The 14,129-nt window shown below is 43.0% G+C and overlaps 1 protein-coding gene across 8 annotated transcripts in view; it reads left to right on the top strand.

Moving 5' to 3' along the window:
- The window catches only part of TRAK1 (trafficking kinesin protein 1), a 318,154-nt gene that overhangs the window by 190,306 nt on the left and 113,719 nt on the right, over positions 1-14,129 (top strand). Inside the window, exon 1 of one of the 8 annotated variants that reach the window (XM_068236309.1) lies at positions 10,235-10,572. The exons of the other annotated variants lie outside the window; for them this stretch is intronic. Within the exon in view, the coding sequence (XP_068092410.1) occupies positions 10,464-10,572 (109 nt within the window). The 5' untranslated portion in view covers positions 10,235-10,463. Of the gene's footprint in view, positions 1-10,234; positions 10,573-14,129 lie in introns of those variants that run through there. 8 annotated transcript variants of the gene reach the window in all.

The raw sequence follows: 14,129 nt of genomic DNA, 5'->3' as shown, positions 1-14,129 counted from the left end.
CTGGTCCCGACCCCACCGAACAGGTCGCATCGTCATTCCATTCAAAAGATGGCCGCTGAGTTGAGCCGCGGCTGCGCAGTACGCTTGGCCGCGAGTGCGACTGCGCAGCCTTTAGCACTCCTCCAGCCGCGTACTGGGTCCCGGCATCCTCCTGAGCGTACGCCGGGCGCAGTGATGTGAGCGCGCCCGACGTACGACATCCGAACTTTAGATAATGTTAACTTGTGTTTAGTTAAATGTATCAAGTGAGGAATGTGACACATTCTCTGACTGTGGAGAAGCTGCTAGAGACAGCAGGCTGAGACACACCAGAAAAGCTCCCCAAACGCTAGAGGTTTCAAAAGCTCTCCCCAATGTAATGCTATGGCTTTTTTTTTTTTTTTTTTTTTACAAAACTTCATCGCTCCAGTGTGCATAGACACATAGGATAACATTGGCAGGAGGTTTCAAAAACTCAAAACACTCAGAAAAACTCCTCTGGTGTGCACCAGGCCAGAGAGACACTGAAAGCATGTCTGCCTGCAAAACAGCAATGAATAAAACCAGTTATTAATGAAATGCAAAGTCAGCTCACAAAGCAAAAAAACTGTACTTTTGTAAACCTATAACTTCTAAATGAATAATAATACGTATGCACAAATGCAAATATGATAACCATATGGCATATAAAAAGTAGGTAAACCTGTTTTTATTGAATATTATGTCAGGGTTTTAAACCGCTTTAATAAGATTATATTACAATATACTCTTATATTGAACGATCTGGAGTAGCCAATTGATTATTTTTGCATAATGGCTACTTAATGTCACAGTGTAAATAGCTTGTCAATCAAACAAGACAGTGCACTCTGATAATTCTGTGTGCTGGGGACTTGCACAGAAATGGTCAGTAATGCTTCTAGGTGTAATCAGCGATCCTCATACAGGCCTGGTGCACACCAGAGGAGTTTTTCAGAGCGTTTTGAGTTTTTGAAACCTGCTAATGTTATCCTACGTGTCTATGCACACTGGAGCGATGAGATTTTGTAAAAAAAAAACCATAGCATTACATTAGGAAGAGCTTTTGAAACCTCTAGCATTTGGAGAGCTTTTCCGGTGTGTCTCAGCCCACAGGCTTGTTTTGGAAGGCGTGGGCAATCACTGTTTGCTTTGATATGGGTAGGGTTTGCTGGTCTGTGATGCATTTCTTAGCTCTGTGCACTGGGATAAACCAGCTTAAGGCTTCTTTTACACTGCAAATCACAATACCGATTTGTAATTTCGTTCTGCGGTTTTCATTGAATGCTAGCATGTAAGTGTAAAACAGGCCTTACACATAGCCTGGAGTGAGAGGAGCAAAAAGGTATTGCAAGCTGCTGAATGGTGGAACAGATTTCTGCTAAGAACCATGATATTTCATTTAGTTTTTTATGATGCTGTGGACTAATGCTTTATGGTTTCTACCAGTTTGGTGCTGTAATTAGGGTCCTTTCTTTGTTGAGTCATCAGTACATTCTGGGATGTTTATTATGTTTATTCTGGTAGTATGGTGCTTTGTCCAATTCTTTAATTTACTATCAAAAGAGATGCTTTTTTTAGCTTAGAGAGCCCAAGGTGGATCTTTGGGGGGCAGATGGGACACAGAGGCATGTCCTCTGCCTAATGACATGGCTCTGTGTCCCCCAACCGCTGCTCACTGCCCCCCAATCTCCGCGCTATAGCCTCCCGAGTTTAGCGACAAGCCTTGTCGCTAACTCGTAGGTAAACACGGGAGAGGAATTCCCTGTTCAAAACTCTTGGCGCTCCTTCCATCGGGCCGACCCTACAGGTCTATCCACCCAAAAACTAACAAGCAAAGGGACACCTTTTTTCCCCATGCAGCCCTCCTGCTGAACTCCAGCTCCTCGGTGGTACTCTAGACCCGCTCAGCTCAAATATGCTTGGTGTAAGAATGCCTGGCTTTGGCACTCTTGTACCCTGGCCAGCTTAAAACCCAGCCGTCACACTAATGCACTTCTAGTAATCGCTGAGCAACGCGACTCCACAACCTCGAGAGGCTCGTGACTGCTCATGGGCTAATCTGCATGTTGCATGGCATCGACCGTTTTTTTTGAATGCCTGTATATATTGTTGATGTCTTCTTGTCAAATTCTGTCTTTGCTCTGTTGCCGTTGCCATGTGAACTACAAACAATTCCGGGTTCGACGTCGGTCGCATTTGGCGAACAATAAAGATTCTGATTCTTAATGTCTTGATTGGGTATCACTGTTGAGAAGTTCTCAATCCACCATCCCAACTTTTTTAAAAAATAGCTGGATGACCTCTTGTCTGATATGTCATTTTATATACAGGTAAATAAGCATTTATCAAATGTTTACATTCATTAAGAGCAGGGATCACTGGTAACTTCCACTTTATTAGTAATGTTTTCCTGACATAAAAAATAAGTAGTTTTTTTGTGCTTTTTAAATGACACATCAGTGAAGACACCCAGCATACATTGATAAATTAATAAGGACACAGTAAGACCAAGATTAGATTGTAAGACGTGAACCACAGATTTCCAATATCCCTGCAACGGGCAAAACATAACACAAATGCATGAAGTTCGCTCCCTCCATACTACATTTAAAGCACTTGGTGTCATGCAAAGTGCTGATCTTAGCTAATTTCGTCGGTACCAGATATGTCTGGTGCAACCACTTAACCTACGTTATTTTATCCCGAGGTGCGATAACTGTCCTATGATATGTTTGTCAGCTCCCCCATTCTCATCTCCCAAGGGACCTCCCCAGTACTCCACGTGGCACATATAGACTCCGTCTTGTCTTTTTTAAGTATCTTGTAAAAGAAAGCTATTTTAGCGCGTGATCTGTTATCATCATTAGCACCTTAGCTACCACTTTAGAAGTTTCTAAGACCTGTGAGCCAGGACTGTTTTTTGTTTTTTTTTTAACTAGAAAAGTGACGCCTGTGCAGTTTTTTGTTGATGTACTCCACTTTAGCTGAGATGGTTGCACATATTCACTACTATTTCTTCTCCTGAATTTCTCATCCTTCTTTTCAGTTGAGGTTAAAGGTATAATTAGAATCTCTTTGGTATAAGTAGCGACTACAAGAGAAGTAGTTATGTTAAATTCTATAGACCCTGCCTGGGTAATATTGTAGGAATGCTTTGCTGGATAAGAGGCACTAAGAAAAAGAGAATTTCATTTGTACAAGTCTGTCCTTAGCAGAAATCAGCATGATTGGCGCTCGACGCAATGTGTTTAGTTCAGAAATGTGTAAAAAGCAAAGTGCTGTGTGAAATTAGTTGTGGCAAAAAGCCAAAACGCAAACTATATGCGATTCATGAGAAGACCCTTGACTACAATGGCCAGTGCGGAACAGCTTGTTTTGTCATGTGTGGAAAAGTGCGCATGATTCTTATGTGTACTCCATGCCTTAAAGGGGAACTGAAGAGAGAGGTATATGGAGGCTGTCATGTTTATTTCCTTTTAAGCAATACCAGTTGCCTGGCAGCCCTGCTGATCCTCTGCCTCTAATACTATTAGCCATAGCCCCTGAACAAGCATGCAGCAGATCAGGTGTTTCAGTGGTTCAGACTTATAAGTCTGATCTGACAAGACTAGCTGCATGCTTGTTTCTGGTTTTAATCAGATACTACTGCAGAGAAATAGACCAGCAGGGCTGCCAGGCAACTGGTATTGATTAAAAGGAAATAAACATGACAGCCTCCATATACCTCTCTCTTCAGTTCCCCTTTAATAAAATGTACCTGGATTGATCAATGTAGACCAGTCATTGCTGATCAAGTTTGATAAACTTATTAATCGCATATACTTTTGTGCCGGATGGATATTTTCACCCAGACTGTTGGCAGAGCAATCCTTCTCTGCTGTCCTGAGCAGCACATTACTACAAAGAGTAACAATTTTAATTGACTTCCCATCAGCTACACAGGATTTTTGGTTCATTCTGGTCCATGTCACCATAACATGACTGGATATCTGACTCGAGCTATTTGGAGACGATTGCTCCAGTATTTTTCACTAACGAGGTTGGACCAGCACCTATTCAGTTGGAGACCACGGGCAAGTCTCCCTAACACTACTGCCTATAGAGCACGCCCCTAGTGGCTGCAACTCTGTCGCTTTGAGTCTGCCAGGAGAAAAGCGTGATATAAATATTCTGTGTCTGTCTGTCTGACTTACTTCGGATAACTATATTCTTCTTATTGATTTCTATAGTGCCATCATTCTCCATGGTGCTGTACAAAGTAGGCAAACTGAGTGGAACTGAATGATCTACGTTAACATTTTCACTTTTCTCTGTTCTTTGCATGATGGATTATATGTTTAGGGTTATATAGTTAAAGCCAGGTTCTATTGTTTCTCTTTCCTTTCTGAAACCGAAGCCCAATTACTTCCTATGCCTACACTGCTATCTATGCCTCTGCTCCAGTATCCAGAAACCCCCTGGAGTGCAACCTGAAACAGTTGCAAGTACTACAGTTACAAAGAGTCTTCTTCCACTCTTATCAAGTGAGTTGTAAATTACCATTCACCCTATGTATTTTTACACATTTGCTTGTTTCACTTTTAAATTCCTAGCTTCATTGCATTGCTTTTTTTGTGTTTGTTACAAATACGTTTTCCAGCCTTAGCATGGAAATGTTATTACAAACAATAAAACCATTACATTATATGCATTTTTGGTTCCAAGGAGCACTGGTGCTCTAATTAGCTGTGGAAATATTTTGATTGTCATGATAACAGAACACATAAGCAATGAAGGACATAAAAACATTTAGAACAATTGAAACAACTTGCAATGTTCTCTTATCTCTCTGTCAATATAAATGATAACCGTTATCATTTATCTAGTCACTGGTGCCTGATGCTGAATCCACACCATACAATTTTACGGCTGATTTACATGCCCGATCGATTATTTCCAGCATGTCCAATGTCGATTTTATGATCGATTTCCATAAACACGAACGGAATTCTGTCATAAAATTGCTCATAAAATTGATCAATCCTCAGATCGGACATACTGGAAATAATCGATCAGGCAAGTAAATCGGCTGAAAAATTGTATGGTGTGGATCCAGCATAAGTGGTTGGAATGAAACACTCTGATTACACTGTGTGGATATATGGAAGCGAGGAATATATTGGTGTCAATTTTTACTAATGAGGCCACCTTAAAGGGACACTTAAGTCAAACAAAAAAATGAGTTTTACTCACCTGGGGCTTCCAATAGCCCACTGCAGCTGTCCGGTGCCCTCGCCATCTCCCTACGATCCTCCTGGCCCCGCCGGCAGCCACTTCCTGTTTCGGTGACAGGAGCTGACAGGCTGGGGACGCGAGTGATTCTTCACGTTCCTGGCCACAATAGTGCCATCTATGCTGCTATAGCATATATCCTATACCATATAGCAGCATAGAGGGTACTAATGTGTCTGGGAACGCGAATAATCACTCACGTCCCCAGCCTGTCAGCTCCTGTCACCGAAACAGGAAGTGGCTGCCGGCGGGGCCAGGAGGATCGGAGGGAGATAACGAGGGCACCGGACAGCTGCAGGGGGCTATTGGAAACCCTAGGTGAGTAAAACTCATTTTTTTTGTTTGACGTAAGTGTCCCTTTAAAGGGAAATATCGGGCAAATAAAAAAAAAAAAAAAAAAAAAAAAAAAAAAAAAGATTTACTTACCTGGGACTTCCTCCAGCCCCTGAAAGCTTGTGTCCCTTGCCGCAGCTAAGCGGTCAGTGGGTAGCCCGGGGTCCCCTCTGTAGCAGATGCTGACCCGGCGAGGTTGGCGGCTACTGCGGGAGTGTGCAGCTGCGCCGCTCACATAAGGAGCGTGAACCCGAGCACGTGGCCACATGCTTGCGCAGTAGCAGCTTACCTCGCCAGCTGGCAAAGCCGTTTAATGTTACCATGATGACATGGAGAGTCCCAAGTAGCGCAGCCAAAAGTCCAGTTCCTCTAAAAAGAAAAAAGAGGAAGGTTCCATAAGCATCACTAACAATTATATTGAAATATAAAGGGCGTGGTGCTATACAGACTCTGCATTGTTTAGAAAATGGGCTCATATTCACTTTCACAGTATAAACAGACCTAACTTCCAAAAGTTCAGCAGAAGCCCCAGAACACAACAAGCAGATTGCTGGAGGAGAGGGAGACTTCAGTTATCAAAGTGTTAGACAATATGGTGGCCCTGTAAGTTGGGAGTAAGCATAGGTCCTCCATGTGTTGCAGCTGGTGAGTCGTTCTGTGCTTCTCTGCCAGTTGCTGTGCATTCTCTTGCACTTTTGTATGTATTGGATCCAAGCACACACAAAATGCATGCAGTAGTGCGCTGTTAACCACTTCAAGACCGCAGGCTTCCCCCACCCTAGTGACCAGGCAATTTTCTTTACAATTAAGTGCTCTGCAGCTTTAATAGCTCACTGCAGAGCCATACGAAGCAGCACATACATGATTCCCCCCCCCCCCCCCTTTCTGCCCACCAACAGAGCTTTCTGTTTGTGCGCTCTGATCTTGGGCTCTTACTTTTTTTAAAAGTGTTTGTGTGTATGTTTTGTTTTATTAAAAATTACTATTCCCCCTCCCCCCCCCCACTCCGCCAGCCAATCAGGGCAATCCTCTCTCATAGGCATCAGCCTATGAGAGAGGTTCGCGATCAGAGCCGCTCCAGGAGGCAGCCGAGTGAAACGGCTGTGCCCAGTACAGCGCTGCGGTAGATCGCAGCGTTGTACAAACAAAAGAAACAGCCAGTTTCTTTTTTCTTCAGTCTGCTAGCGGCGATCACCGCTGGCAGACTGACGGAGCAGAGCTCCATCACTCAAGCAGGGATGCACATGAGCCTCGCTAATCTCTGCCTACCGCTCTTGACACCTTTCCGTGTTAGCCGGTCCTGGGGTGCCGCCTTCCTGACGCCTATCAGCTTTAGGTGGTCTGGAAGGGGTTAAAAATCTTTCAGATGAAACTTATAGTTGTGAACTGACCCTTAGGGCTAATTCACTCTACTGGAGCGATGTGATTTTGTAAATATTTTCCATAGCTTTGCATTAGCAAGAGCTTTTAAAAATGCTAGCGCTTAAAAAGCTCTTGTAGTGTGAATCGGCCCTTAGGCTACTTGCACACTGAGGCGTTGCGTTACGTCTTGCAGTATAACATAGCAAACACCATGTGATTCTACTGATATGGTACATTCACACTGCTGCGTTAGCACTGCAGTGTAGTGGAATCCATTAAAATACTGTGAGACATGCTTTGGTTAACTGCACGTCATGCAGGTTTACAGTTTCAGTGAAGCATACTTTTATGTACTGTGAGCTTCACTGTGTTGCAGCACACACCTATTGCATGATGCGGCTTTTCCACTCTTTCGTTATCATCTTGTTTTTACAGAATGTGCAAAGGAGTGCCCCAGTGTGAAACAAGCCATAGAAAAACACAGAAAATTCATTCTAATGCACTGCGCATCAGTTGTGCAACACACTCAGTATAAAGCAGCCCTTAATGGAGACCTATCAGGTGTTATTTGATCCCTCTTCAAAATTGTATTCTATGAGGACATTGCTCTGCTCTTTTGTCCAGACATCAGTATTTCCCTTCAGGGTCTAGTTCTCAGAAGCTGATGTTGCCACCTAATATTACCTGAGTGTAAATTGAGAAAAACAAAACTATGTGTACAGTATCTCTATTTACTATCATTTCCTCCAGTGTAGTTCAGCCATTGTTCCTGAAATTTGCATAATAGGGACATGGTTTTCTCACAAAACTGTGTCTGTGGAATTTTGTTATGTACATAAACATTAAAGAAGTACATTTTTTTTTTTAACAGAACACAGAGTCATTAACATCTGCTCTTATAGTTAATTCACACAGACAGGAAACTGGAAAATGTTGCTTACAGAAATATGTGGTAACGTTGGAAGATGAACAAACGGATGTTCATGGCATTCAGTTAGTGTTGTGCTTACACACTGTTAGAAAACAGCCAAATGCAGCATTTCAAGGATAGAAATGCTGCTGAAATAACTTCATGGTACTGAGACAAATTTTTCTAGAGGCTTCTTCAGTGTCGTCATAAAACTCCATGACCTCTCAGCTTCACCTGTGTTCCTTCTGTTTTCGGAGTTATGTCCCCCATTCAAAGCTTCATCTGAACTGTGAGCACAAGGGTGCATGTTCTGTCCACTCAACATGCCCTCTTCTATCCCACTTCTAAATGACCGTGCATATCAACTGTGGGTGGGAGTGTTCTGGTCATGGGTGGTGTGGAAACATTTATAACTGCACATGCCCAGGATGCTCACAGCCAAGGCTCCTGGACATTCCAATGGGTGAGCACACATGAAGAGTGTGTGCAGAGTGGGAGGAGTATGTGCCCTTCAGTGGTGAATGGAGCGAAGGTGGCATAGCACCATGATAGAGAAAAGATGAATCCACTGTCTGTCAGCTGTTCCCATGCACCAGTCAGACATTTGCTAGTGCTTGGCCCAGGCAGTAAAGAGGCATCTTTTGCTTCTCCGTCTGAGCACAGCCACACTGATGCCATGTGATGAAGTTTCTTGCTTTAGGTAACTGTCCAAAGCTTACATGTGGCTGTTACAAATGCTCCAAATTGGAAGGCACTTGGTAACCAGTATATGGGAAGCTGAATTGCCCAACACACTCACAGGTTATCTTCATGTGAGAAAAGTCCCTTTTTTGGGGGGGCATCCAGCTAGTACTTTGGTCATTGGAGGTTAGCCAGATAAATGGTAATGAAAATGCACTAATTTAAGGCTCTTTCACACTGCAGGCGTTTTCTACATTTTTTTCTCCCGTGTGCGCTTTTTAAAAACGGCCCCCGAATGCTTGTGCAATGAATGTCTATGAGAAGGTTCATATCGGCGCAGGTCGTGCGCTGTGCGGGCAGCAAAGCGGTGCGTGGACCATTTTTGAGGTAGTTCCGCCTCAATGGAAGGGATCACGTTTTTCAGAATAAATACATTGTATTTATTCTTTTCCGGATCAAAGCGTTCACTTCCTGCTTGTGTCAGGCAGTGAATTACAAAAACGCTCGGGAAAAATGCTTTGAAAACTGCTTATCACAAAAATGAATTGCCCACACAAGTGCCGGGAATCGGGGAAAAAAAAGACGTGTCAAAAACCGCCCAACGCTAACGGCCACGTGAATGGAACGTATTGTGAACAAGGCCGTAAACAGTGGCGGTTTTAAAGCGGTTGTTTGATTGCAATTGTCCATGGTGATTGTGTTTGCATTTCCTGTTCTGGTAATGGGAATCACAGGGCGATCGTTCCGGAAATGCTACATTCATCGCTTTTGCGATTGTAATGCTGCAGTGTGAATGCTGCCATGAAAAATCAAACCAATCCACCATAGACTATTAATTTTTAAAAAATAAAAATGACATGCAATTTTTCTTTGCAATCGATTTTTTATAAAAAAAAAAACAAAACATGAAAATTCAGTGTTTTGGTTGAATTGTGTATGGCCACCTTTAGCTAGGCAAACGTTGCCTCAGTATGGGGTGTTTGGAATCTGGGGTCAGTACTGACTGGTTAGCTTGGTTAGTGATGTCTTCTTGCACAGCACTACATTGTACCCCTATGCAGATGAGATAAAATTGTTACCTTTTTAAATAACAGCTGTGAATATAAAGTGACACCATGTTGGATATTTCAGCATGCAGAAGCCAGGTTATTGAGTCAGCATCTTTGACGTATTAGTTACTGTTTCATTTAGTGACAGAACATTTGCGTCTGTTTATGACAATCCCTTCTCTGCTTTCTGTATGATGAGCTGAGACAGTGAGAGGAAATGCTAGCCGTACAGCTTTCCCTGAGCTCTGACTATTCACTCCTGGAATGTCATGTCATTTGTTCTGTGTAACTTGCAGGGTTAATGAATCATTCACAAGGCAACCTGCTTGTCCCACCCTCCGCAAGGTGTAGTATCAGCCAGCACTTCCTTGCTGCAGGTTGCTATGAAACTTGCCTGGAATCTACCATCTTTACAACAGCAGGGGTGACCAGCACATTTCAAAAGCTTTCTTATTTTTCTTTTTTACTTTTAAACCATCAACAGAGGGCTGTGTGCTTTTATATGTGTTCTGTATACAACTCTCTATTCTGGAGGTTGTTTTTAGTATGTAAATGACTTAGTAATGCAAACTGCAATGAGACAGGTGCAGCTTATCCCTTGGGTGGATCCCAGGTGCCTGTATTGTACACATATGTGTCAGCGGTGATAGTGCTCAGGTTTAATCACATTGCCCTTTGCATGCAAGTATGTGAGTAAACAGGGATGCTGCCCCGCGTATGGAGCTCGCGCTGTCCGTCCACCGTGCCATACATGTGGCCCGAGGGGCCATTCCTCAGGTGCCTTTAACTATTAATGAGCTGGGCTTTCCTTCTGCTAGTTTTTTCTTCAGCGATTCTTAGATAATTTAGTTCTAATTATGTCCATTATCGAACCACTTATTGAAGAAAGCTATGAATGTGACTGTGAAAATGAACAGGAGGCTATTTATGACAATTCCTCTGAGCAACTGGAGTTCGTGGAGGAAGGTAAACCTCACCTTATTAGTATTAACTTGCATATATGGACATTTGGTATTTGTTTCAATAAGTACTGTAAATGCTCTGCAAACATTCACATTGCTGCGGTTATTAACATCGCATTGGTCTGCAGCAAAATAATGAATATGGGTGTTGAGAAGTCCTTACATTTCAGCTATGGTGTTAGCATAGATATTGCTGTAACTGTTTTGACACTGTCTTCAGTGCAGGCAAGGGAAGGAATTGTCAGGCTTGGGAATGTTTATGCTAAACAGCACTTTTACCCTACACTTTTTCTTTTTGTTTTCAGTTTGAACAGTTTGCAGCATTGTATATCAGATCACACCATCATTCTAATTCTGTATGACAGGGCAGGTAGAAAAGATGATCTTCAGAAATTTAGAATTATATTTTGCTTTACCAACGTCAGATCAGTAAAACATTTTTGATTCATTGTTTGTTTTTTTTCTGCATTTTACACATGGCACTATTTCTTTTCTGAGTAAGCCTGAATGTCCTAGGACCTAGAATAGTACATTTTTTGGAATATGCACGTTTGTATTTATGTGATGCACACAGTTTGTTTCTGCAGTAAATATCTATACTGTGTTGGGAGACTAGAGTTTTGCTACTTTTGGGCTATAGAAATTATTTTACAAATATTTATTGTATTCTGAAAAAGCTTGTGCTGGCACATATGTGGATATGTGGATGGTTTTCTAATGTAGTCATGTTATAAATTTCAGTTTGAAAACAATCACAGACTTAAAGGAATACTGTAGGGGGTCTGGGGAAAATGAGTTAGACTTACCCGGGGCTTTTAATGCTCCCCCGCAGACAACCGATGCTTAGGCCCTGCCTCCGGTTCGCTTCTGGAATTTCAGACTTTAAAGTCTGAAAACCACTGTGCCTGCGTTGCCATGTCCTCGCTCCTGCTGATGTCACCAGGAGCGTACTGCGCAGGCACAGACCATACTTCATCAGTAGCGTCACGTAATGACGCAATCCGAAGGAGCTGCGGCGTCTCCTTTTGATTACGCCATTAACGCAACGCTACTAGTGAAGCCGCTGGGAGGAAGGCGGAATGAAGGGAGAGAGGATGCAGCTGATTGGCCCGGAGCCGCCAAGGAATAGGTGAGACTTGTAATCGCTTCTGCTGCACATACTTTGCATTAGGAAAGAGGGCACGGGGGGCAGAGATGACAGAGGGGGGACACTGGAAGCACGGGGACAGAGAAGGCACAGCGTTCCGACTTAAGGTCGGATTCAGGTTAAGAACTAGCCTACAGTCCCTATCTCGTTTGTTAACCGGGGACTACCTGTACAGTATTCTGTTTACATTTTTGTGTACAGTGAAACCCTTTGGTGTTCATTTTGAAGAACTTGAGTACACATTTTGAGCTAGTGATTATTATTATTATTATTATTATTATTTAGTTTTTATATAGAGCGGAAATCTTCCGCAGCGCTGTACAGAGTATATTGTCTTGTCACTAAGTGTCCCTCAGATGAGCTCACAATATAATCTCTACCATAGTCATATGTCTACATATGTATCGTGTAGTGTATGTATCGTAGTCTAGGGCCCATTTTAGGGAGATGCCAATTAACTTATCTGTATGTTTTTGGGATGTGGGAGGAAATTGGAGTGCCCAGAGGAAACCCACACAGACACGGGGAGAACATACAAACTCATTGCAGATGTTGACCTGGCTGGGATTTCGAACCAGGGACACCGCTCTGCAAGGCAAGAGCACTAACCACTACACCACCGTGCTGCCCCCAAGGGATACTACTTACAATGCCTTGCTAAATGAACCATCATCCAGTGTGTTTGTTGTGTCTTTTTGCATTACATCCATCGAAATTGGTTCTTTTGAATTCATGCAGTGGACTTTGGAATTTATGCAGTAAACCACATTGTTAATGTGGAATGAAAATAAAACACTGTGTAAAAACAGGAAAGTTGTGGGTGCACATGTAGTCATCTTCTTTGCTATTAAAGTGTACTTGAGATGGGGCCTTAAAAAGAAACTATACATACCTGGGGCTTCCTCCAGCTCCCTCCAGCCTGATCAAGCCCTAGTAATCCTCAGTTGCCGTCTGGTTCATCTGCAACTGGCCCCGCTAAGTCATCCAGTCGGGGCCAGCATTCGCAGGCACAGTCCAGCCGTCTGCATTCTACCCCGTTTCGCTCTGCGCTGACGCAGAACGTTCCAGGCAACGGGAGTGCTCGTGCAGCCATGCCACACATACACAATTGGCTCTGGACTGGAGGACTTTCCAGGGCCAATTGCTGAAGAACGAGAAGGTGTTGGAGGACGACAATGGAAGCCCCAGTTATGTATATTTTCTTTTTAATGCCCCTTCTCCAGTTCCCTTTAAATAATGTGTGTAGTCCGTGTTACATAAACTGTCACGATGGTTGTACAAATAGTCTTGTCCTGAAAGACCCCTGACTCTGCAGCATCACTAAGCAGGCAAAATTAGGACCAAGGGGCATTCTAGTCTGGCCAGAGACAAAGTTGTGGAGCAGTATAGATCAGGGAGTAAATATCTGGGGTGGGTTATTAAATACGAAAATCCTGGTGAGAGTTATATGGAGGCTGCCATACTTATGTCCTTTAAAGCAATACCAGTTACATGGCTGTCCTGCTGATCCTCTGCCTCTAATGATTTCAGCCATAGACCCTGAACAAGCATATGCAGATCAGGTGTTTCTGAAAATATTGTCGGAACTGACATGAATAGCTGCATGTCATAGAAAGCCACAGCGCCAGGTATTACGTTGTTGTAGGCAAATATATAATCCAATCCACCTCCAGAGATCCCTCCTATATCATGGGTGCCTGTAGTGCAACTCCGTTCACCCCAAGAAAAGCAAGAGAATTCTCTCAGTGGATAAAGTCCAAGGCAAATTTATTTGTAGAAAAAATATCAAACAGGCATATACAAGTATCATTCACATTATGAGGGTCCTATACCATTTAGGACCCTGTCCGGAAAGTTTGCTCCCCACCCTTGTGGTACTCTAATAACACTTGCGACCTCTGGTGCATAGCCCGTTATCATCCCGGGATGTGTTTGGGCTGGTGCACACCAGAGTGGTTCTGAAGCGTTTTTTAAACCGCCTGCAGGGGGAAAACCACTTGGCTAATGAGTTAATGGGCTGGTGCACACCAGGGAGGTTCGTTTTTTCCACAAATGCAAACTCGGGGGCTGCAGCATTTTTTTTTAGATCTCTGAGGCGTTTCTGACTCAATGCTAAAGTATAGGGAAGTGGAAAACCACTCGGAAAAACGCTAAATCAGAGCAGTTTTCCAGGCGTTTTTGTTACAGAAGCTGTTTAGTAACAGCTTTAATATAACAATATTTGTAATCTCCTACACAAAAACGCTCCAAAAAACGCTAGGCATGTTTAGAAAATGTTTATAAACATGCCTAGTATCGCTCTGAAATCTGCTTCAAAAACCTCTAAAGTTTTGCAGATCTGCTAGAGGTTTTTTGTGTGCACTGGGCCTTAGTGTTAAAACAAATGTTTGATAATAGTTTGAAGTTCAAAGTGG

This window comes from Hyperolius riggenbachi, chromosome 5 (genome assembly GCF_040937935.1).
Source record: "Hyperolius riggenbachi isolate aHypRig1 chromosome 5, aHypRig1.pri, whole genome shotgun sequence".
NCBI classification, from domain to species: Eukaryota; Metazoa; Chordata; class Amphibia; order Anura; family Hyperoliidae; genus Hyperolius; species Hyperolius riggenbachi.
Note: the sequence above shows the minus strand (reverse complement) of the source record. Positions and strands in the feature narration are given on the sequence as shown.